General features: G+C 45.0%; 1 protein-coding gene across 1 annotated transcript; it reads left to right on the top strand.

Annotated features, from left to right (window-relative positions):
- The first annotated feature begins 1,795 nt into the window (after positions 1-1,795).
- Positions 1,796-25,264, top strand: LOC128716363 (adenylate cyclase type 3). The gene is made up of 18 exons (XM_053811282.1): positions 1,796-2,000; positions 2,967-3,138; positions 6,308-6,467; positions 6,619-6,768; positions 8,693-8,811; positions 14,187-14,298; positions 14,987-15,114; positions 15,189-15,347; positions 16,113-16,251; positions 18,191-18,292; positions 18,610-18,914; positions 19,140-19,227; positions 21,062-21,178; positions 22,201-22,396; positions 23,477-23,549; positions 23,697-23,769; positions 23,886-24,194; positions 24,257-25,264. Exons 1-18 carry the CDS (start codon positions 1,796-1,798, stop codon positions 25,262-25,264), a joined length of 3,615 nt encoding a protein of 1,204 aa, XP_053667257.1.
- Positions 25,265-26,157: the final 893 nt, after the last annotated feature.

The following is a 26,157-nucleotide window of genomic DNA, read 5'->3' on the forward strand; positions in this document are numbered from 1 at the left end:
AAAAGAACAGGAATAGCCACAGTGGGGCATGTTAGGATTTTTCTTGGAATTTCCCGTGGTCGACATTTCGTACACTGTTTCGATGCACTTTTAGCATGCAAATTAAGCAAACTAACCTCGTTGCGTTAGTGATGAAGTGCAAAATTGTGCCTGAAAAGTTTTCTAATTAGCATACCCGAGATGTTCCGAGAAGAAAATGTTCCATTTTGTTTGTTTTTCTCTGTATTTCAACATGAATTATGAATAAAATTGAGAGTATCGCAGCTTTTCCAAACTACCTTCAATTGCAAACTGTGCGATGCCGTCCTCTCCTTAAGTGATCCATCCAATCGAAAGAAAAACCGAATCGAAGCGGTATTTTTCTTTCCCCTGGCTGTGGCTCATAAACATCGTTAGCGTCAACCGTTATCAATTCCAATACCAGTCAGGTGCAGATGTGGAATGTACCTCACACCAACCGGCCGTAAAAGGAAGGAATAAAAAACCCAAACCCATACCGCACAATGTGAAGCATCCCAGGCGCGTACCGCGCAACACGGGGTTACGGTCTCGAAACATAGATCAAATGGCTGCCGGCCATCGGATAGATGGTTTTCCTTCCATTCAACTCCCCGCACGTAGATAGCGGATTGTTCTGGTTTCGTTGGATTTATTTAAGGCCAACTTTGAATCGACCAACACAGTGCGTTTGATGCGCAAAGCTGACAAGTATTAGAAAAATATGATTGATTGGTTCACATCCGCCGAAGGCGAACAATACAGCGCGTTTGCGTGCGGCACGTCCACAGACCAGCTTAGTCAATAAATAACGTAAAGTTAACTTTTTAAATAACAATAAATCTGCAACGTGCCAACAAAAGTACAGTGAAAGTTTTTCATTCCATTCGACCACTATACAGTGATGGTAGAAATAACATATTCAACCAGTTGGTCGATGGCCGCTTACTGTTCTTAACTCTCGCTCCCATTTTTTTCTCCATTAACAGCCATTTCACTCCACCAAAGACTAGCAGTGGCCGTTATTTGAACGTCGTGTTAGGAATGTTGGATAAAAAGTAAACATTTCAACTGCAGGCCATCGGTTAACGAGAGCAAACTCGACCTCTCCCATCTCCCAAAACCTCCCAAAGCAGAAAAAAAACCTACACAGGATAGCTAACGGAGCGTGATAAAAAAAAGACAGAGCATCCTTCCCAGTGATAAACATGTGATCTCGTTAATCAAACACCGAAGAGCGGAACCGAAGCTCATCGAAACAGGACGACATCAACCGCCGGAACCAGACGGAGTCCCACCGATAGCGTACCAGGGGACCCGAGAAGACGAGTTTCCCAGGCTGCGCTTTTCACTGTACGACGATGTAGCGGCTGCTGGCAACGAACGAAACGAACACCCGATAGCACGAAAGCAGAAAAATCGCGCCTTTCCGACCGGCCGGAACATTCGTTAGCATTATCGTCGACATCATCGAACGGCCGTCGCAACGTGCCGTGTGCTCACTGTGGTCGTTGTCATCGTGACCGTGGCGTGTGTATCGCGTCCGACAGTCGATCATTTTGTGTCCCCAAGCGACGGTTACGGTTGCGTGTAGTGGGTAGCATAATCATGCTGAGTGTGCATCGTTCGTCTGATATTGCAAACGAATCAAGGCAGCCCACGAGTGACAAGTGAGTGTGTGTGTGTGTCAGCGTAAAGGTGAGCATTTAGCAGGACACAACAAAGTGGAAGGTTGTGAGAGGGAGTGAGTGCAAAGTGAAAAATAAAATCACAAACGAAACGCCCAACGGACCCAACGATGGACGGCACAATAGCGACGACGGTGGGCATCAATCAGGCTACTGGGGGTGGGGTGCTGCTGCCCGATGCCGTCCTCGACAAGCTGTATCAGAGCTACGCGCTCAAGCAGAAGCGGGTCGCCTTTACCTGCTATCTGATCGCCTCGATCCTGTTCGACATCTGGGCCATTGCGGTACCGCAGGGACAGAGCGTGGAAAGCATAGGTAGGTGTAATTGCAACCAACTACTTCGCCTGCTGCCTTCTTTCCACCCCAATGCCATAGAATGAGAAATGAAAATACAAAACACAAGCACAGACAGGGAATATTTGTCTTGCAGATCAAATGAAGCTTAAGCAATACAAGAAATGAACTTCAATCTCACCCCGCACGTACTGTACTGGGGTTTGCAAATGAAAAGATGCAGGCGGAAGGGATGGGCCGAAGTTTTCTTATCGTTCAAAACTTTTCCAATTATTACGCAGCCATCATTTGATCCGGTTTCGCGCACTCATGATGGCATTAGAAGATTTTTGAACATAAATAAGCATTTCGAGTAACGGAGGGAATGACAGAGGGGAGATCTTTTTTGGCTTATTAATTGTTGAAAGGTTGTCCTTTTTTTCAACATTTGGTTGGTTTTAGTTTATTGGCCTACACCAGATTGTGTGAGAGTATTCGTTGGATTAAGGAATTCGTGATTGTAAGCATTTCAATTTTTCAAGCTTACATTATTGACGAAATATTTGTGTATTCGTTAAGTGTCTTGATTTGGATATTAGAATTCTTGTATTCGCTATTGGCTTTATTTTGTTTAGTAACATATTGTGTTTGATTTTAATAAATTATATATAAACTCATACATGGAAACTTCCTCCCACTCCCATAGTCTCGATAGGTCCAAGTAGTTGATAGGAAAATCATTTTTAATAGTTGATCTACAATTCAAACATTCTATCCTACATCACTCACCGTTCATCGGGCATGCTTTGCCCTGCAAAATTCAATATCTTAAATCGTTCGATCGCATTCGGCCAATTGCATTTCTATTGCTGCTATTCGTTCGTCGATCCGCACGAAAAACTACTTCACCTACATAACCTAGCAAGCGGAAAAGTACACGGGAAATTCTCGTACCCGTACGTAATCTAATCGTAACCTGTTTTCTTATCTGTACGCTACGTCCACCAGTCGTCACCAGCGTGTTCCTCACCATCAACATCGTCCTGGCGATCGTGTTGCGCTTCTGTGGGCGGGGTCGCTTCCGTGGCGTCATATGGGAAATCGCACCCCATCTGGCGTGGCTGCTCGCCATTAAGCAGCTCTTTCTGCAGCTCTTTCTTAAAGGCTCGGTAACACCCAGGTAAGTGTTTCACTGATTTCTTTCTTCTCCGTTATGCTTTAAGTTCAGCGTGAATGAAGGGATTTTCATGAGTCGAGCGGGGTAAAGTTGTTTGTTGGTTGTTCCGGCTTCTTTCTTTTTATGTCTAGAAATTGACGGCACTGTTTGCGTTTACTTTGGCATTATTTGATCCGTTCTGGAAGGGGAGAAAGAAGCAGGAAATGAAGCAGGGATGAAGAGTTTTCCACCTCCAGCAATAGCAGGAAATGCAGTCGACCGAACCAATCAATTCGATTCCTACACTGGGCGAAAGCGGTATCGTTAGTGGTAGGAAGTTAGCAGCCATGATTTCTCTATTCTTCTTGCCCCATGTATACGAACACGCTGTCAGTCGTCGTCAGTGTGTTACCGGCTGCAACAAACGTGCAACGTCGTAATGAACCTGTGTACATGTTCCTCCCTAAGAAAACATGGTAACGTGCAGAGAGCAAAGGACAGAATTCCTGCCAATCGTCATTGTTGTCGCACAAATAAGATTGTGTTCCATGGCGATTGTGTGTGCGTGTATGTGTGTGTGTGCTGCCATAGTGCACGGTTCACTAAAGCTAAACGAGAGCACACGACAGCTTCGCCAAATGGCCTCAAAATCGGGTCAGCCAGAGGATTGTGGAGTGGATAAGTGGCTTAAGAAAATAACAACCCTTACTTCCAGGAAGCTCAGCTTGAGGGAATCACTCACAGGGACACTGGCACATGGAGCACACGTGCCGCACGCAGGGAGACATTTTCGGATGCTTATTTCTGTACGTGCTATCATTACAGCGCCACAGACTGCACAGCGCACGGAAATTGAAGACCGATGGAAAATTGTTTCCAATTTCCACTTGGTTCGGCAGTGCGATGCACCAGATTTGCCTAATTTCCTATCAACTGGTACTCCAAGTGAATGTCTGCCTGTTGCAACTAGCGCTGGAAAATTCATTACCCGGTACTGTAGCTAAATTGTAATTATTTCATCCTGTCATGCAGGAAGCTGGCAGTTTCGATTAGAGCGAACGATCGATTGGATACACCGGGACAATGTTATCAATTTGCGGTCCTACGCCGCTACCTGCCTCCCAAACATAACATCATTTAATAAGCACCAGTCCGGCAGTCGTGCAATCGATTGTGAAGCATAAATTGCTTCTCGTTTCCCAATGGTTGTCAAATCTATTTCACTCCAAAAGCTCATCACGCATACAAAAAGTCATACCGCAAGCGGGATATTCCGGGGATACATCCAGAACGGAATGCTTCATAAACGCTTAGATTGCGTACGTGCGCATACCCCTGCGGCACTCGGCTGGTGTGCATCTAAGCTGTTGCATCGCGACATGTCCACCGGTTCGGGTGCATTTGTACGCGAAAATTAAACCCCTGCGCAACACCACTCCACCTTACTGCTCCTACACATACACATACATACACACACCTCAATCTGCCAGGTGAAAAGCAAATATCAATTTTCGATTGACACAAGCGCTCGTATCAACCATCGGTAATAGCGCATCGACCCACTTTCGATGTTTTTCCACCGATCCTTTGCGGGAAAATCGAAAGACGGGAGCGAGTACGCTGATAAGAGGATGATTTAAAAGGATGAAAAATGTGCTTTCATCGTTGCGATCGTGCACCCATGTTTACCCCGTTTTTTTTTTCTCTCTCTCGAATGAAAAGTGAGTCCATTAATTTTATTGACAGTGCGCTTGTAACTGTATCTCATCGTCATCGTCATCGCCATCATCATTATCATCTGCTGGGTACATTTTGGTGAGGCTCTTGTGTAAATGGTTCCGTACGGTTGTTTGCCCATTTCATCATACATACCGACCACATATACACTGCCCATACACACACACACACACACACACACACACACACACACGCAGCAAATTGGCATGGCACACTATTACTAGCTCCCGTCGTAATGCGCGGTTCGTCAAAATAATGTAAATGAATATTCATGCCAATGCCAAAATGGAGACTCCCTAATTTAAACTTAATTATCCGGCAAATGGTGCGAGCGTATTCCGGCAAAATGTGAACAAACACGTCCACATGGGAAGGCCGTTCCTGGGGACTGGTCGTGTGTGTAATTTGCTGGTGCGCGATGGTTGCTTTTTTTCTATCCATTCCGGCGTCTGTGTTTTGGACAAAAAACGTTACTTCACGCTGTACTTGTTTTGGCACCGATGGGCAATGGGTGTTGAGGTGGAGGAGTCGCTGATAGTCTAAAAAGCTTTCCGTTTATGATAATTTAGTTAGCAATGGTGTGAGTGCTTTCACACAGTAATGTAGACGATTTTTCGCACAAGCACTGAAGCTGAAGAGGTATGACAAACGATTGGCTATTAATATCATTTTATGTGAAACTTTGCTCAAAATCAACAAAATCTTGGAAGAGGAAATTATTTCAGATTTTTCACGTAAAGTACGTGTCCTTCTATCTATCTTCTATCGTCAAAAGTTTGTAATATATGCTTGAGTTTTATCAAGATTTTGTTCGTCTCGATACATATTGTACCCAACGGTTTTGACCATTAAGTCAACTCCCTGTAGCATCTTTTAGAACAAACAAAAGGATTAATCATTTTCTTCAGATGTATTCTAATTCTTGAACTAAAATCCCAAAACTGGTGTCCAACACCCGAAATTCACCATCAATTTCAAACTTTCCAATGAATAATCTTAAACCATTCATAATAGCACCCCTGCTCTCTTTGAATCCTTCAGAGCTCCCCGTCCAAAAAAAGGGACCTGTAAAAGCACAAGAATAATCAAACTTAATGCAAAGGCAGTTAAGCCTTGGCTGGTAACCTTCGTCTTTTCAACCCGCTCCTCCGGATCATCGTACAACGCTAAGGAACCAAAGATTGCGTGAATACGGTCAACGCCGAAACGAAATCCTCCAGAGTTCCAAATCCCAAACCCAATTATTGCCTGGTGGAATTATATCATCGAGCCGCCAAAGGGCCGCTGCGAAGGGTGTGAAAACCGAACTTCTTTCGCCAAAGGTTGTGTCTTTTTATCGCTTTATCTTAGGAAGTACACTTATCCTCGCACCCTGCCTCAGTAAAGCATCGGAAAAGCATCAAAATATAGCCAAGGATCGGTAATATTTTATGGGGTTTTCTTTTCCACTTTCCAGAGATTCACTCGGATGGGCGGTGTTGCTTAATTTTTTAGTATATGTGACATTGCCAGTGCTGCTGAAGTACACCGGGATTCTGCTCGGGCTCGGCTCGTTCGCCACCTACGTCAATGCAATTATCGGGCTGGCCAAGAAGGAGAACTATTTTTGGGAACAGGTAAGCAGACGGGTTCCAATATCCTCCTTTATGGAGATCTCTCTCCTGAATCTTCTTAAATTGTTCAGTCGTCTTCTTGAAAAATAAATGCAAGAAACGGTCTCCCATTCGTACTGTTTCGCCTGTTTTATATGTTCCATTTCTTCCCCAGCAAGTGGCTAACGTACTTCTACTGATTGCCGCCACCCTTATCGGGCTGCTATGCTACTTCTTGGCCGAAGTGAAACAACGACGAGCCTTTCTCGAGGCAAAGCAAGGTCTAGAGGTGAAGATGCTGATCGAGGAGCAGTCAGCCGAACAGGTCAGTAGTGTCAGTCCGCTTCCGTTGTGTGCGAGTTGCGGGAGCTTCGGTTTCAGGCCGGAATGAGGTTTTAAAATAAATCAATCATAAGCCAACCAACATTCTGAGGCTTGATTTACGACCATCCGGTGGGGTTGCATCCACATTTGCTGTAGGCCCTCACATTTCCCCTTCAGCTTCTTATTTCCAAGGGTTTCCACAAGTTTGAAAGGGAAAACAGATGGCCGTATGGCCGAATTTGGCAACATGCAAGGGGCAATAAATCAACCAAGCTTTCAAGCAAGCCAACACGACCCAGTAGCGTACGAAAAACGTCGACGCACGGAACGAGTCCCGTTTATGATACGTTTGTTCTTCTGTGCCTCTACACTGATGTCTTTAGTGCCTTCGTATGCGTATACACCCACTCTGGGTGCATTGGCTTTAAAAAAAAAACAATCGGTTGTAGTAGAAAGCTAAGCAACAGCTGGGTTCGATCGATCGGGAAGCTTCATGCAACCGAATCCATCAATGCCTAGTCGTCAGTGATCGGCATGGGAAATGGGCTGCAATCTATTATTCTTCTCCACAATGGATACGTTGAGATTCGGTTTGATTCAGAATCTGGCGAAGTTGCGAATGATTTAAATATTTGATTTGACGTACATGTCTTTTGTAAAGAATGATGTTCTTCTTTATGTATGTATAGCACTAATAGCATCAATATAACTTTTGATCAAATTTGTTCAAACCAATCTCTAAAACTGAATTGAATTATGAGAATGAATTGTTCTCATAAATAATTGGTCATATAGCTATAGCATATTTTTTCTTGGCTAGAACTTACCCAACTATATGCTGTTGAAGTTGATACTAAACCTTCATTAACCCTCCTGAACGTTTCGGCATATGTCAAAGGACGTTCCTAAGAGCGTCAAATTACAAACTCGTCTTCATGTCAATTAGCGTGAGTTACCGTGAAGCTTTTAATTATTTCAATCACAAATAGATGTCTTTGCGTCAATCGTTTTAAACTCATCATAGCTTTCCTTTGCCTTTGGGCTTACGTTTACACAAAGGTGTATAGTAATGAAACAATTTTGCCTCCACTTTCGTCACAAGCTCATAAAAATACCCACAGCTCTAGCCGATTTTTCCATCTATTTCCGGAGAAAAACAACGCATCGCTTCAACTATTCGTCGCAAGGTCGTCCCGTGTACAGCGTCCCATTAATCGGACACTTTGTGCGAGACTCGTAAAAATACTTTCCCACACTTTGTGCTGACACACCGAGAGCAACCCCGGCAATCAGTCTGCTCCGGACGTCCGTAAATAGTCAACACTTTTTACTGCAGTTAGCAATTGAAACAAGAATGCGATTCGATGGCGACAGTGTTGGAATGGAAACAGTTTTGGGCACGTTTGGGCGCAAGGATTGTGACGGTGTGACGGCAAAACACTGACTGATATTGTGTTTGGCATCGGCATCCGCTTTGAAATTGTTTTTCGTAACCCCCACCGGTTCCCGGGGTTTTGAACATTCGTCAGTGCGCGCGTTGCGTTGGTGAGGGTCGTAAAACAAAAGTTGGTCCGTTTGCGCTCGTCCGGTTTGCGCGAAAAGATTTGTTTGAGGGAAAGTTGTTGTATCGTCTGGCGAAAGCACTTTCCAACTAGTTTACTTTAGCGGTACTTAACCCGTCGGCAAATACGAATGGATTCCATCTAATTGAATTGATTTCAATGTTGGAAAGTGCAGCGAATCGAAGAAAGCAGGTGAAAAAAAAACAGTAGAATACAAGTTTGAGAGAATGCAGAAGAAATTTTAAGTAAGAATGCAGATTACTTTCACGATCAGGTTCTGGCGGGTGTTCGGATGAAAATTGTCTTAACGAAGTCGAGCGAAATCTAATTTAATTTCCCTCTCTTTTTCGAACCCTTTCCCAGGAGCGACTGCTACTGTCGGTGCTACCCGAGCATGTTGCGGTCAAGATGCGGCAAGATCTCGGTTCCACCAACTCGGAGCAGTTCAAGAAAATCTACATGAGTCGCCATGAAAACGTCAGGTAAGCAAGTGCACGACCTCTGCCACGTGCTGGCTATGTAACGCATTCCATACGGTGGAAGCGTGTGTAATCGTCCCACTCGGACCAATCGAAACCAATCCGTGTGGAACGATAAACGCACCGAGCGCATTTATCCACACTCCGTGCTGTGGTCTTCGCTTTTGTCTTCGCGATTGGGAAAAAGGGCACGGAACGACATCATGGTAAAGGAACGCTGTTCATCCATGATTTTGAAAGTCGATTGCGTCATCCGCAAACGATGTAAGAAGGAGCAAAATAATTCACCCATAAAAAACGAGTTGAGGTAGGTTTTCCACCCCCCACAGGGTGGGAAAGCAAAAGGCCACGCGCGGGAGCTCAGCAAAATCTTCAACCCAAAGAAAATTCGACACAAAAATAAACATACCAACGCTTGGGGGGATACTGCCACGCTCGGGGAGCCGGAAAATCGAAGAACAAATCATAATAATGAAACATAAGTAAATAAACATGGCGGCAAGTTTTGACAAGCGATCGTCAAGCACGGTTCCGTGTTTGTGCGATAGGAAAGGAAATTGTTGGCTGTGAGCGAGAAAATCGGAAAAGCTGAGATTGAAGAGCTGGCAAACGCTACCACTGCTGTCTTCTTGTGGCAGATTTGATAACGGACGGTATGCGATGTTTTGTTGCCTGGTAAAACCTCAAGCTCTTGAATAAACTCCACGAAAAAAGGGAGCAAATGGAAAAAAAATCAGGACCCCTTCTGGGTGGTGTACAAGATTTTTTTTCCCCATAAGGGACGAGTGACTCCCAGCAAGGGTGACTCTATTTCCACCGCTTTATTCGGTCTTCTCACAACACAATTACGTCATTCTCTTTAGCTGATTTTAATTTTAATCGAAATTCTTTCGCACAATCGAGCAGACCGTGCTTTGTGCAAGGAATCGTCCACTCTACGGTATTGCACATCGAAAAGCTGGATTTTGGTTCAGTTTCAAATATCAAACCGTTAACTAGATTTCCACCTCGGTGAGGGCCGGCCGGTCCCATTCACCGACTCGTAGCGCATTAGCATCCTTCCGAGGAAAATCAATCAAAGCCTAAACAACCCTTGGGTCTCCGATCCGGTGAAACTTCCCGATTATTTGTAAATCGAAGTGTGGAAAAAGGATTACATCCGTTGCAACTCAACTTTTTGGTTTCGTTTTGAAACAGTGATCAGTACCATTTCGATTGCTTTCAGCAATGAAAATAATCCTTTTTGTAGAAACGAATGGAAGTAAAAACAAATCTGTTCCATTCCTTTTTATTTATTCTTGACATGGTCTAGAATGACCATGAAACATAAATGACTCTCGGAAACGAACTGTTCGGAAGGTCAAATCAGGACAAATTTGTGTTGAATATGGCATGAATTTATGTGTTTTAGGCATTGTATTGCATACGTTATTCCCCATTTTATTTTCCTACGTACACATCAAACTATATGAAAAACATAATAAGCTGTCCAATTGATAACAATTTGTGTCATAAAAATTAAATTACCTGAGACAAAAAACTTCATTGCTTGATTGTTAATTGTTATATGTGTTAATAACAATGCTATATGTGTTACATGATGTACCGCCTACAGTTCTGCAATTTGCACAGCATGTTTATTTTGTAACCAAGCAAATATCCGCATATCCATTCGAACAACCTTGTTTGTCTACCGGGTGCAGCGTGAGAGGGTATCGACACGTCCTCAATGGTTCGTGACTTATTGACTTGCTGGTTAAATATATGGTCCGATCGATCCAATACTTTGTAAAGTTCTTCGAGCTTAATTGGATGACCTCATGTCATGCATCGGCAAAGTGGATGAGGTTACGTCGGTTTTGCAACACAATTTAAATACGACAATTTTATTATCCTTTTTTCCCCAATCTATCCCAGCTGTCATATGTTTTTCCGGACCATCACTGTTGTCGCACCCACAAAGTAAGAAATAATTTAATTACACCCATGCGGGAACTTTCGTCGAACAATAACAACCAGCCCCGATTCTCAAGCAAACAACGTGGCGAGGTTCCGATGGTGTAATCATTAGGTGCCTGGAAAGTTTTGAACCTTTTCCTCGTATCGGTATGGACCCGAAGTTAATTGAAGTGACGCTTAAACACGGAAAAGCTCCTACGGCGTTCGGTAGACGCGAGACGTGTGTCTGTTTGGGTATAAAACAAGGGACACTTTTCCAACAGTTGAAACGCAGCAAGGCAACATGCCTTGCTTAAGCCGGATGTTGTCACTGTTTGCTTTTGGAACGGCCAATTTAGCGGGGACTGAGGTGTGGCACATACAAACCCACCGACATGCACACACACACGCGCTAAACATCATCTGGCCCAGGGGAAGAAACAGGAAACACGCCGATGCGCACCTTTACACGCGACAGCATCTCTTGCTATTGTTTGTTTAATAAGTTATGAAGAACCGCAGCAGCAGCAGCAGTAACATCCAGCCAGCGCGGCAGGACCTTTTGTCAAGTGAAAAACACTTTTCCGAACGAGTACGTTCCGTCGTTTCCCTCCAGTCAACTGGCGGCGGGTCTGCAAGTGACTGTGAAAGTAAAAACGGAAACAACCCCGCTCTTTTTCTCTGCACACAGCAAAAAGCATACCTTCAGGCGGATACACATGCCTGGTGCGAAACCGACCATCCACGGCCATATGTAGAGTCAGGAGTCATGTCAGGTACCGGAGGTATTTCTTCCCAAGATCATCTTCCAGCTTTTCCCCCGAAAGCGTTTCCTTCAGCGCAAGATGCTTTCATTCGCCCAAGATGATTGCGACACGATTGTAAGGAGACGGTACCCACACAAACACCACCAGCAGGTGTATGAAGTGAAGTTTTGTTCGGAAAATTAAATTATCCTTCTACGCCACAGTGGGAAAATTTCGTGCACTGCCAGCCTCACCATGAGGTTGGTGAGTGATTCTGGGAAGGAATAAAAATTGCAAACACCCTAGACTTTCTGGAGGTTGGTGCTCGTTGGCATCCCACGCGCCATTTCACGTGTCTGGTGGGCAATTTGTCTCTCCGTGCTCAGGCCGGCGGAAAATCTCCGCCAGGATTTGTGCATCGGGGTGGTTGGTCGATTTGTTAGCTTATTTTCATCATTTCGGCCACATTGTCTTACTCACTTTTTCGTTTGTGATTGTTGAGGGCGATTTAAATGACAAATGAGGTAAATATCTTTGTTACACCTTCGCAAACGGTTAGATGTTCTAAATTTATCTACAGGTCCTTGGAAATGAATATTAGCTGCCAGGGACGTCGGGTAACTGGACTGTTTGAAAACAATAATATTTCTTAGCAAAGTTATTTTTAAGATGTATATATAATAGAGTACAATGTTTTCTATTTCCCAACAGACATAGCTTGCTTTCTCATCTCGCATTGCACTAAATGCCATCGTTCAGCTGCGAACGCAAAATTCAGGCGCTAAAGGAGCAAGTTTTCTTTGCACTTTGGGCTTATGGAATGAAAACCCCGTTTTGCTATTCTGCTTAGTGCAGCAATATCACAAAGGGTTACGATACCGCAAGTAAACTACAGTCGCGGTTTTGAGCCCTATCGTCACGTTGACGGGTGACGATGCATGCGTACGGTTCTGTTTCGCCTTAAGCGTATAACAACGGTATGAATATCCGACAAATACCGCAAGCCTCAGCATGAAACGATAGCGAAACGGGGAACCGATGGTGCATTCACGCCGAACCCAATACTATTTCCCATGCCCGTAGGGTACATCATAAGGCTATGGCTTTTATTCCATGCCCGAAAAAGGGAAGCATTGGAATGAAGGAAAAGGTTGCAAAGTAGCAGCAGTTCACAATGCCCTGCTGGCTCGTCTATAGTTAGCCCAAAAAATAAATATTGGTAGCTGTACCTGAAGGTGACAGGATGTGGTGCATGCTGGTAGTTGATAATTTTTCCAATAATCCTCTTACGTACGATCGCTGGAAGCGGGAGATAACGGAAAACAAGTTCGGCGATGCTGAAACATTTTGCGGAAGCTGCACATAAGCTGTGTTAACGCCGTTGATTGAGCGACACAGTGAAGATCAATTTTGCGTACCAACCAGTTGAATAATAATTGCCTTTTTTTGCTATTCAGACTAAAAGGAGAGCTAATACAAGGAACTTATCGACATGGAGCATACATTTTGGGAGAACGACAAGATAAAAGTTACACATAAAAATTACGTGACATGAAAATCAGACAGCGAAACGTATTTCTGAAGAGTCCTAAATGCACATGATAAATGTTCTAAAGTGCTCTTCCAACCGATTTCATGAGTAACGCCCTTCTCTAATCTAAAGTCAGCTTCACACAATCGAGTCTGAAATGGACCAACTTCATCCGAATGATTGACAACGGTCCAACTGTTGAGATAAATTCAAAATGATAGCTAAATCTTTTTTCCACACCATAACACCAAACTCCATGAGATGGTCAAATGGATGGAGTCAAGGAGTAAAAATTATATCGCACTAAATTCCTTTCAACCTGAGCGCGTACAGAGCGGTGTAAAAAGTCGAAAATAACCCTCTGCTTCAATTCTTCTCCAGTGCGGAAAAGTTTCCCTCGCGTCCTCGTCGGTACCTTGCGTCACTCCCGCCGGCTATCATAATCCAACCACCTGAGCAAACACTGCCAGTATCCCGAAAATGATGATTGTTTGTTCATCATAATGCTAAGGGTGAAGCATGTTTTGCCGGTACCGCGCCGGTCTGGTTTATTTATTTGCCAAATCTCCACGCAAAACACGAGCGGTAACACAAACAGGTCGTTAGCAAATTAGTGCCGGCTCGCTACACTTACTTCGGTTTCGGTTTCGCTATGTGCCCGCTGGCCGTCGGTTTTAACTAGCACGTTACGTTTGAATGTCGTGCGGCATGATTTAGTCCAGTGTGCACCAGCGAAGAGAAGCGGATGGGGATTCTTCCCCCTAGGGGGGAACCATGCTCCATGCGGGAGACGGTTATAATAGCAGGATGATTAAATTTAGCACAGCATGAGGGCGTAGGTGTCGCGTGCCAATCGATCATAGGTCATGCGTTTTCATGCTAGTTCAATGCACGGTTTCGTGCATGATCGATGGATGAGAGTGAAAACACATGTCAGGTTGTTTTGAGAGGGAGAGAGAGAGACGGGAGAAAAAATGAATAAACAATTAGTTTTATTTCAATTGAAACAAAATATCTCTATTATATGTAGAGGCAACATAGTACCAACGAGAGCCGAGAGTTGTCCCTCGAAGTATCTTCCCTGTCGAAAGCTGTGGAAAATCATTTTCACCACATTCGATGATAAGAATATGTGTGTGTTTTTGTTGCATTTTCTCTTTCAGCATACTGTATGCAGATATCGTCGGCTTCACGGCCATCTCGTCCACCTACTCGGCCCAGGATCTGGTGAAGATACTCAACGAACTCTTTGCTCGCTTCGACCGACTCGCCGAGGTATGTATGCAGGTGCTGCCTGCCGTGCTACACTCGAATCACCTTCCGGAAGGTTTGTTTGTGTGTGAGAGTAGGTGTGTCCGTACACCGGGAACCGTTGTTCCTTGTCTGATGTGTCTTCGACTGGGTTGAAGCATAAATTAAATTTCGCAGACACCGTGACACATGGGCTTTTTGTTTGCACCGGACAGACTAGGGACGGAATCCACACGATCTGGACCTGGATATTTATGTCGCACGTACGCTACGGGAAGGACAGACACGAACGAACATAAAACATAATATAAGCCCAGTACAAAAGCATATCATCCAGGCGGAGACTCGTTCGTTTCACTTCTCTATTACGCCCCACATCCTCAGTTTCGCTTTACCACTTCCTGTACCAAGCCTCCTGAGCGATGGAAAAAGACTCCGACGGAAGTGTATGGAAAAAGCATTACGTTTCGGCCATCATCCATCCAACTCCCTTTCGACCAACTGGAGCCACTCGTTGACGGTTGAAAAGTTTTTCTTTATACTGCGGGGCCTATTTTTTACTTCCCGAGTATTAGCACAAGAAGTGGATTCGAACTAGTTAGACAAGTAGACTTTTATGAGGACTTTGACGAACTTTGCACGTTGCGAGGCCTACCTCGCACACTGTTTTCTTTAGCTTTAGCTCGTTTCTTTCTTCCTCCCGTTTTTGTAGAAATATCAACAGCTGAGGATAAAAATTCTGGGCGATTGTTACTACTGCATCAGTGGAGCCCCCGTTGAGCGGCCGGATCATGCCGTCCTGTGTGTGCACATGGGCCTATCCATGGTGAAAGCGATCAAGTAGGTACCACACGACCCGTCCATCGCTCCCTTCCGTGGCATTTGCTTACTGAACCTTCACGCGAATCCCGCAGGTACGTCCAGCAGAAGACTAACTCACCGGTGGATATGCGCGTCGGCATACACACCGGTGCAGTGCTGGCGGGAATTCTGGGCCAACGGCAATGGCAATTCGACGTCTACTCGAAGGATGTCGAGCTGGCGAACAAGATGGAATCAAGCGGAAAAGCTGGGTAAGAGAAAATAAAACCAGGCCAATACTCCCTTTTCCCTGGATAAATCCCTCTCCAACTGGGGCGGATATTTGCCTTGGAAAAATCTACATAATCGTGCTCCCGGAACGAATCGCAAATCGTTCCCGAATCGATTGGCTTGATGAAAAATTACTTCATGCCTGGGTTTGCCCCACCAAATAAACAGGGAATTGAGGCGCGATGAGGAAAAGCCGTGTGGATGTTAAAGAGCTTTTTCTACTGCCAAAGATCAATCCACTTTAATAGTCGAGTTAAAAATGGACGTAAAGGCGAAGAAAAATAAATCCCAACGCTATTTCAACACTTTCTTCTTCCATCCTGTGCTGCATCCATTAAACTTCTTATCTTAATCAGTGCCAGCCGTTTTTTTTATGTATGCAAAAGAGCTTCAAGCATTGCTTTCCTTCTTCTCAAGGTTTACCAACCACACTTTGTTCTCTTTTCGCATTTCTTTACCATCCCCTTTAAGTAGAAAAAGAGTCAAAATTGCTTTTTCATTTTTGTTTCGTTTTTCTTACCAAAACGCTCGTTGCTTAACATTTACGATCGTAATATCCTCAGCAAGTAGCATTAGACAAAACAGAGAGGGGAAAAAAACATCGACTGCAATATGATTTGCTGTGTCGATAAAGCTCCCAGCAAGCCGAAGGAAAATAATTCCAAATGAAAACTCATCATACTATACCATTTTCCCAATTTTTCCATCTTTTCCCCGTCATTCTTGTACGTTTTCTTCCTTCACAGCCGTGTCCATCTGTCGGAAAAAACGCTCGGCTTCCTAAATGGTGAGTTCGAAGTTGAGCCGGCCTATGGGGAAAAGCGCGAGGAGGCCCTCCGTATAGCGGGCCTTAAGACGTATTTCATCACGAAGGTGCTTAAACCGGTAAGGAATTATTATCGTATATAAGATGGATGATTTTCCCAGTTCTTTTCGGTGGTTAAAAACTTTGCCCACGCGGCAAAGATCGTTCGAGTTTATGTGGGTTTATGTATCCGCTCCGTACTACACCTGCTGCGCTCATTCGTGCGTGTCCATAAATATGCTTAAAGCGCGCATCATCACGGTCGGGCAGAAATCTAATCACTGTAAGCACGCATGAACTTGGTACCATTTATCACATTTCCTTTGGCCGCCCATAAACTGCCACTGGCAGCTTTTTGGCGTGGAGTAACGCTATGTTAGGCTGAGGAAAAAAGTGGGAAATCTTCCCACCAACAGTACATTCCTAGGGTTCAGCCCGACGGCGGGCTGTAAAATTCCATTTTCTTCCTCCCAAACATGGTATCCCATCAGCGCTTGAAGTGTGCCCATTATCGAAGCACTGGCAATGCTGTTAGCGGAATTTGATTTCACATTTTCATTCACCCATCAATTGATTCGATAATGCTTTCGACACGATCCTGGCACACCCGCGCACACCGACACCGACATCACATCGAGGAGGAATGTATGGTTTTGATGGAGAGTTGAAGCTGGTTTTGGCGCTTTCGCAAAAACTTTCTCCAGTACATCGTAAAGACGAAAGCAACAAAATCTCATACACGCCTCCCATACCGTCCCGATGTTTGGGGTGAAATAGAACATAAAGCATTTCCGTTGATGCACACCGCAAATAGGAACTGTCGCAAGTGCCAACGCGCAAAGCCAAATAGACGATGTGCGATGCTTTGGCTCGTTTGAAGTACCAATTTGAAGTACAGCAGCAATGTCAAACATGACACGTTGTTTTTTGAAAACCATCCAACCTTGACGTCTATATGGATAACCTTAAAAACCGAGAGCACTGGAACTGATGGCTTAACTTAGATGTCGAATCACAGCCCAGTAAAAGCTTGAACCTGGAGGGTCACCCAGGATTCATTGAGATGTTTCTTACCGATGCGGAAACTGTGGCGAAGGACACGGGCACGACTTTGTACTTCCTGAGGCTTATTTATGGTTCGAAAGCTTCACTGTTCCCAAATCACCGAAGTTGACACAGACCCCCCGTGACCGGTGTACCTTAAACGACGACGACAGGCTTAACGACGTAAGCGGACAGTATATGTGTCCCGTGAGACAATCCCAGACGTTAGTCCATTAGTTCTCATCGAGACATACCGACTCTCCGGTACGTCGGCCACAGTTCATGATTAATGCAATTACGTACAGAAAAGCATTGTCACCCGGTGGCCGTTGGCATGGAACGGTACCAGTCATGCTACATCCCCGAAGGTCAGGAGTTATTTTGCTTGAAGGACGAATTAAGCAATACAATTATTCCGAATTCACATCCGCATTTATTCATATTCTGTTGCTAGTTTTGAGAAGTGAATCAAATAACCATGTAAGAAAGAGTCCAAACAAGATTGCATAACTTTAGGAGCTTTCATTTTCGAATTGATTGCAATTTTGCCTAAAAGTATGCAGTTTTAATTACAAATCATTCAAATCAACTCGTATTTAGAAACTTTTGCTGGATTTATTTAGAAAAACTCGTGACAAACGTTGGTATTATGCTAAAACTGACAATAATAATTGTTGCTTGCTATTGAAAATTAATTTCACCATACTCGAACACCGTAACGGTGATAAAGTACAACGAATTTAATGAATATTCCCGTCTCATACTTTTGAACTTGTCCTCCTGCGCTTTGGGCCATATAACAACGAACTGTCCAATAAATATGATGCTGCTCTCATTTCCCTTCTTGCCAGTCAATCTTTTCCCGTAAATGATGCTGACGGCTATTGTTCTTATTTGTATTTCATTCACTTTTCCCCTGTACGCTACCCATCTACACGGACTCCTCGCACACTGTATCGGGATGCTTCGGCTTAGTTCTGCCCGTCGGAGCACAAAAATGGTTCGGCCGATCCGAAGGATGTGGTCATCGAGGCGGACGGACCATCGGAAATCTTGCGCGATGAGGACGACCCGAAGGTAAGCTTTCGAAAGAGACCGTGGAGCACCGAATGGTTGGGCAATTAATTTTCATTGCAGGTTACCATGGCCACTACTTCCACGCGCACCCTTCGAGTGTCAGTGCCGACTCTTGAAACAAAGCTCCCTAACTGCACTCATTGGTTATTGGTTGGAACAGGCGTTATCTTCTACGAACGACTACAATCGCCATGCCTTTGAAGGTCCCGAGAACTCATATTGCATCGCTTCCCTCTTGTTTTCGGCAGAACGGCATCCGAACAGGGCTAGATGAGGCATTCATTCTTGTTTTGCGTTGCTCTCATCTCATACTGCAGGATGGAAGTGAAGCGAACGGCGGTGGCGGTGACGAACCATCAACACCGGGCACGGATGACAAGACGGACACACTGGAGGACGAGCAGGCATCGGAGGACTACAAGATGCGCCTCCGCAAGGAGCTCGTCAGCCGGGACGGGCACAGTGAAATCAGCAAGGATACAACCATTTTCCTCACGTTCAACGACAAAACGCACGAGACGGCCTACAACGAGTATCGGGAGCCGCACAGCGCGGTACCGCTCCTTGCTGCCCTGCTGGTACAGTTTGTCGCCATCCTGTACGCTCTGTTGGTTCTTCCAAGGTACGGTACACGCCTCCGGAACGAATTGACTTATTTGTCGCCCGTTGCTCGTGTTGGCCGTGAGCGATGTGGCTGCTTTAATTAGTTACGGCACCGACTTTTCCGTGCCCGTAACCTGCCGCACGAGAACTGGATATATTTTTACGACTTTTGTGACTGTGTTTTTCATCTTTCCTTTCCATCGCAACCACCAATGGACCAACGGGTTTCCTCGACGAAATGTAGGACAGCGGTGCACTTTGAAATTGTGATACCGCCACTAGTGATTATTTTCGTGATGGTGTTCATTTCCGTTGCCGAAAGTCTTACCGGGGTAAGTATTTCTCTTGTTCTGGCTCATTCGTTAGTGAAACTAAATGAAGGGAACAGCTTCATTAGGGCAGCTCTTTAACTAAAACCTAGCAAATTAAAATTCCTCTTTTCGTTAAATCTTCAAAGATCATGTAGTTTACTTGCTCAGAGCATTCACCAGAACTTACTGGGTGCATGTAGAATTCAGACGAAATGGACTAAATGAACAACAGAATAGGAGCAAACTAAAAGATCGTTTAAACATCCATTTAGTTACTTCCGTTCCGAATCGGTATTTTATTCGCTCCCTCTAGCATCCTCCCCATTTCCATTACGATTTCGATCGATCCACCCATCGGAAACAGTGAGTTCCCCCAGGAACGGGTAACTTCCTTCAGTCTCATTAATTTAAAATAAAGTGACCGTAACGTCAACGTCTTCGCAAAAGCGAGAAAGTGCGGCGGAGACAAAGGATGCTCATAAAATCGAACGATTCGAAACTTTTCTTGTCGTAAACTTTCAATCGCTTTCGCGTTATGCTCCACGCACCATATGTCGCTGTCGCTGATAGAGCGGGCTGGTTAACCTCAGCCATCGTTAGCCATGGGAAGCAAGCAGGCGACAAAAAATGATATCGAATAAAAGCACCAAACATGCTACTAACGATAAATAACGATTTTACACCACATCGAGCGAACCAGGCACCACGCCACCGACGGGGAACAATCGTTTGACGATCATTTGCTACGAACAATAGCGATGATACGTACAGTAGCGAAAACCTCGTGAGTGGAAAAACATGGTCACCGTTCGGAACCGTGTCACCGGGAGGTGCTGCCAGTTGACAATATATAGTGCAAAGGATAAGCGACAGCCGGACATGGCAACTTGTTCTCATTTTCGCGCTACATCCCTTTGTGCGTCATGTTTCTTTTTTTTCGCTGTTTTGCGCCATTCCTTTCTGGTGCACGGGTTTCAGGACCATTTGCTTCCTTCCAACCGGCGTACTGACAGCCTTTGTCCTAAACGGCGAACAGTGTGATTATTCGTCCCGTTTTCAATTCCTCGAACGGCTCCTTCTCCGCCTGTTTAAATCTCGCAGCTGGAGCAGCATGTAATTTTTCTTGCACCATTTATCTATTCAAACAAGTAGCGAGATGTGTGTGTGTGGGTGTGTTTCTGTTTGAAAAGCGCAGTAAAAATTGAGCAACGTTCACAGTAATGGTGGATAGCGTTGCATAAAACGAGCACATATAAATCATCACCACCGGACGGTGCGCGTGGGGTATTCTTTCACATTACTTGCACGCGCCCGGGTGCTGCTGCTGCTGTTGCAACAAAAAATAGGGAAATAATTCACTCAAATGCAAATCGTGGAAGGTTGTGATAGAAAAAGAATAACTTCCCGCTGCCGTGCAGGGAGGATGGAGCGTGCAGATCTCAGCGTATCCTCATTCACATTCACCGAGCGGACACCGAATGAATATCGAGTTGAGCCCGCGCTGCTGTACTGGTGATTTATTTCAGTTTTGTTCACTCGTTTCCTGTGAGCCCTTTCATGCCTTTCAATGCACTGATCAAACCCGTCACGTCAAAGAAACTTGCATACAAAATAAGCCAGTGGCTGGTGCGGTAATCCTGTAATAGAATTTTCCCACTCCCAAAGGCTTACCCCCAGCAGCGGAGAGCTTAAGCATTGTAAAACGACACCACAGAGAATTAGAAGGTGATTTCAGCTTTTATTGCATTGTTCCACTCTCACGCCACCCTCACGCTGTTGCCGTGTTTTGCTGTCTGTCCGTGACAAACCCGCTTAACACTTTCGAACTCCCGGTTTCCGGTTTTATTTTTTGCAGATTCTGCCGGCATTCATCACGCTAAACAGCAAACGATACAACGATAGTACCAGCTTACGGAAATCTACGGCCATCATTATCGTCCTGCTGCTGGGCGTATCGAACGTGAGCGACATGGTAAGTAGCGGTTCGGAGACACTCCCACAGGGTGGGTTTGCCGCTCCGAGGGGAGAACGTTTACGATTCGTACGGAAGTTAATATTTACCGACGCTTTGGTGGACGTTGCCGAAACACGTTTGCATTTAGACAAACTCCGTGATGAGAAACCGATCTTCTTGAGACAAATATTGAAACTGTTTGTATTGGGATTCGTACTTCGCTTTAGACTGCCGTGCAAAGGCTTATTCCGAGCAGGCTCAAACTGGAACTCAATCAGCTTAACAGTTAATCGAGAGTGAAAATGGAAGTAAAACACATAAATAAATGGCATAGCAGATTGCATACTTTTCGGCGTTTAATTCTTAGACACTTATACTATTGGCGACCGAAGCCATTTATGGTTTTTCTGACGTTATTTACCTTAGCAGTTTGATATTTCGCCAGTGGAACTCATAAAACTACCAGGCGCCTCCATATAGGCACAGCTTAATAGAATAACGTCGCAGAGAGTAATTCATGTATGATCTTACTGACTCCGTCAGCTATTTAAAAAAAATATAATTTAACTAAAATTAAACTTATTTCAGATGTCAAAAATATGAAATTTATATTCAAGAAATTTCAATCAACAAGCTAGTGTCACTAAAGATTCTATAGCATACGGCGTTTAATAGTGTTGCCAATGTGTTCCATACGGTTTGTGATCCTCAAACCCTTCCGACTCGTTCAGAATAAGTACTGTTGAGTAAACTTTATCACCGTATCTATTACAAGAGTTTACGACGACACGAAATGGAATCGAGCCTGGAAACGTTTTTAGGTACAGATTTATTTTTTTATCTTCAGACCAACAACCTGTTTGATAAGCTCAGAATTAAGCCTGTACCCTCATACAATAAACACAACGTATAATGGTATAAACATTTATTCTATTTATGACTCTCTCTCTCTCTATCTCGCTCTCTCTCTCTCTCTTTCCTTTCTTTACGACACGATCGACGCGCTTTGCATACTAATTCACCACTAAATCCCGGTACAGCTGGCGGCCTCTTACAGGACACCACTAAGCCTCAACATTACCAACGTGTCGTTCGCTTCGACCGAGATGGAACCGGCCAGCGTGTGTCTATTCCCGTCGTACTTCAGTAACTATACCGTTTTAATACTAATTGCCACCTCAATCATAACGCAATTATCGCATCTCAGCAAAATTTTATTAATGATCATCATAACCGGTAAATACAGCCTTTCTCTTATGCTTCTGCCTTTTGGCGTGTTCCTTTCCCGAACCCTTCTTCCTCTTCTCACCTCCCCATATGGAACGTGCCAAAGCGAGGAGATGATGTTTGCCAGGTTCACATTCGCACACGTCATTTACTGCATTTAAGCATCCGGACGTGAGGTCATGATTCTCGGCGGAATTGGAAAATCGTCAAGCGTCTGCAAATCGGTCTCACATACGCAATGTTGCAAGCCGTTATTATGCCAATTGTCCTACCCGTATGTCAAGGGGCTTGATTAAATTTATTCACATCCTTCTTGCGATAGCCGAAGGTTTGCTTGCTGATGATTTCCAGCCTGTGGGAACCCCTTCGCCTGGATGCATTGAGCAGGATGTGCATTTAGAGTGAAAAGAACCCCAAGACAGTGCTAGTGCCTTTTTGCCATATTCAACGGCGTTTGTTCCTTGTGTGGGATGTAAACTGTCTTCCAAGATGGAAGGCTTCCGGTGGAAACTATCTATCTTTCAATCCTTTCAACGACACCCCGACTAATCCACTTGCCTGCAGCATCCTGTTCTGCATGCTTCTTTTGATTGCTTTGCGGCGATTACTTTCAAAGCCCTCTTTTCTTCGGCCCGTTTTGCATTCCAAGTGCCCTGGCGTAGAGGCAAACAGGGATTTATACTTTACTGAATAATTTCTGCTGACCAACATTAGCACAAACTAATTAAAAAGTAATAGCTTTACGGGTCGGGCGACGACCGGCCGCGCCTATGCTTTGATTTTCTGCCCACTTTGTGTGACCGTATGCTGAAGAAGACAGGAACTTACTCACGACCTGTACTAAAACCTTCCACCAAAGGGACAACCGCGCTCATGCTAATCGACGTGAGCTATGAGAAAACCTATTTAACTTCTTGACCCATCATCTCTGTAGTTCCCGGTGGAGTTCGCCTATCCTCAGTCTTTCCTTCCTCACGCCAGTACCAATCACCTGAGTTCCACTCGAGACAACATTTGCTGATATAGTTTTATTTTATTTACCGTCTTCCACCACCGCCAATCGGTGAACCGTTGGAACCGCTGAAACAGCGATCCATTGCTACGTGAATATCTTCCACCTGGACGAAGCATTCCGAAACGAGGACTTTGGCATTCTGAACGTGTACGTATCGATGGGAACGAGACAAGAGGTCCTGTTTTTTCGTGTATCATTCGCGAAACAAAGCCCCAGCTCGCTATTCCCGCACATGTCGCCTTACCATGTGGTTGTTAGCACTAATTGGACCTTTCGTTTTGTTCTACTCCACAGCTTTCCACTGCGCTACACACTCTCCGCGCTGCTGGTGGCCGTCACGATAGCACTCTCCTTCCTGGCCCGACACGTAATGATTTGCCTCCCAACATTAATCTCCCACCACGCTGGGTGCAGTAAGGGTGATGGTGGTTCACTAATTAAGGTCTGCTGTTTTCTTTCGTTTTCGTTTACCGCTCTGTTTAGATCGATAAAGTAGATCGTGTAATATTCATGTGGAAGACGGAGGTGATCGATCAGAAGGAGAAGGCAAGCGATATGCGGCGACGGAACGAAGCGCTCGTCTACAACGTCCTGCCGATGCACGTGGCGGAACACTTCATGGGCAATCGGAAGCGGTCGCACGATGACCTGTACTCCCAGAGCTACGCTGAGGTGGGCGTACTGTTCGCCAGCATGCCGAACTTTTCCGACTTCTACTCGGAGGAAACGGTCAACAACCAGGGGCTGGAGTGTTTGCGCTTTCTCAACGAGGTCATTTCCGATTTCGATGCGGTAAGGTGATGATATGCAAGGTTGTACTGTACGGCACTCTGACCATTATCGTGCTCTTCCAGCTGCTGGAGCTACCCCAGTTCCAGGACATCATCAAAATTAAGACAATCGGTTCCACCTACATGGCAGCGAGCGGCCTAAACCCGTCCCGCATCGTCAAACCGGAAGATCCCGTATCGGTTCGGTGGGCACACCTTGCCCTGCTGGTGGAGTTTGCGCTCGAGCTGAAGAAGGCCCTGCAGGGCATTAATGAGCAGTCCTTCAACCATTTCGTACTGAAAATGGGCGTTAATCATGGACCCATTACGGCGGGTGTGATTGGAGCCCGGAAGCCACATTACGACATCTGGGGCAACACGGTGAACGTTGCGTCCCGCATGGAAAGTACGGGCAAAGCCGGCGCGATACAGGTGACTGAAGAGACGTGCCAGATTTTGCAAACCTTCGGGTACACCTTCGAACAGCGCGGTCTCGTAGCGGTCAAGGGTAAGGGTCAGCTGATGACGTACTACCTGCAGGGTAAGGTACCGCGGCCGACCGGTCCAACTGCTTCGCCCATCCTGCAAAATGTAACCGCCATGGAAACGGTCCAGGAGGTGGACGAATCAAAAGAAAGCCCACCGGCTCTTGCGCCACCAACGACCGACGGTTCCTCACCTGCCCACCAGCTACACTCGATGTCCTCCAGTACGACCAGCCCGAACAGTGTGCGGCTCAACCAGGAGTATGTGGAGATGAAGGCATCCACCAATAGCACGACCACCACGTTACAGGAAAGCATCAAACAGCAAGCCAGCAGCACCTTAACGGTCGTCTCGGAGAAAACTACCACCGCCGTCTCGAACACCATCTCCAGCACGAGCAGTACCAGCTCCACCATGGAAACCACCGTCAGCAAAACGGCCCAATCGAGCGTACGGTCGTCGGCACTGTACAATGGTGGTGAAGCAACTCCGGCAGATGAGAGTGACGCCCAAACACCGTTGCTCGAGGGTAAAAACAGTACCAACTCTAGCTCGCATCACTTTGGCGAGGGCGAAAAGGATGCACTGTTGGAGAATGGCTCCTAAGGAGTGATCGCCCCTAACCAGTCAATAATGTTCCACCTTCTCCGATAATCGTAGTATAGTGGAAGCTTTAATGGTGTGCGAAATGTAAACGAACGCCAACAAGCGATGTCAGGATCTCCAGAAGGATGTGCTGATACAGAACCTTGTCCCGCTTGAGTAATCTCTTCTAGCATGATAAAATTAACAAACTGTTTTGGTTCGGTTTAAAAACGAAATGGAAAAGGTTTTGTTTGAATGAGCAAAGTGTGTTCGTTGTTTATCGTTAGCTAAATCTATTGACTAGTCCAAACTTTATGTACTATTAATGTTTGGAGCAAATTTTTGAAAACGCTTGCAGGACACTCTGAGGTTTTGTTACACTGAATTGGCTTTAGATAGTTGAGCAATAGTGTTGGCTGGTGTATTTATTGAAAGGATCTTGTGAAACGAAGATTTAAAAGACTGCCACAAACTGATATATACTTACTTTAGTGACTCCCGCTCTATTCCCCCGCGAAGTACTTCAGCACAATCATTCATTATTAGTTTTAGAAGGCAACAGCTGCATTACAATAGTGCGAGTTCGAATATTTGCTTTCTGTTCTCAAAGAAAAACATTGATTTTACTCAAATGATATAATGCACACGAGCGCTGTGTTGCGGAATGCATTCCACCGAATAAGTAAACACCGTACATGGCGATACGTTTATAATACACGGGTTTGTTTCTCTACCAGTGACGCACACTAGTTGTTCTTGGTTGTACAATCTCATCATCAGTAGTTTTGCTTAACGGAACGTGAAACGTACATATCTTATTATATTAAACGAAAGAGAAAGCTTAACAATGGATCCATTCAAGAACCTTGATAGATCATTATTTACTGGACATTTTTAACATTACTTTTACGCAC

The sequence above is a fragment of the Anopheles marshallii genome, chromosome 3, assembly GCF_943734725.1.
Source record: "Anopheles marshallii chromosome 3, idAnoMarsDA_429_01, whole genome shotgun sequence".
Taxonomy (NCBI): Eukaryota; Metazoa; Arthropoda; class Insecta; order Diptera; family Culicidae; genus Anopheles; species Anopheles marshallii.

What these genes read in the sequence shown, in the direction of transcription:
- LOC128716363 (XM_053811282.1), top strand. Translation starts at nt 1,796, where the DNA reads ATGGACGGCACAATAGCGACGACGGTGGGCATCAATCAGGCTACTGGG. An exon ending in AGAACTATTTTTGGGAACAG is followed by an intron (nt 6,468 to 6,618) that starts GTAAGCAGACGG and finishes TTTCTTCCCCAG; the next exon opens with CAAGTGGCTAACGTACTTCT. An exon ending in TCCATGGTGAAAGCGATCAA is followed by an intron (nt 15,115 to 15,188) that starts GTAGGTACCACA and finishes CGAATCCCGCAG; the next exon opens with GTACGTCCAGCAGAAGACTA.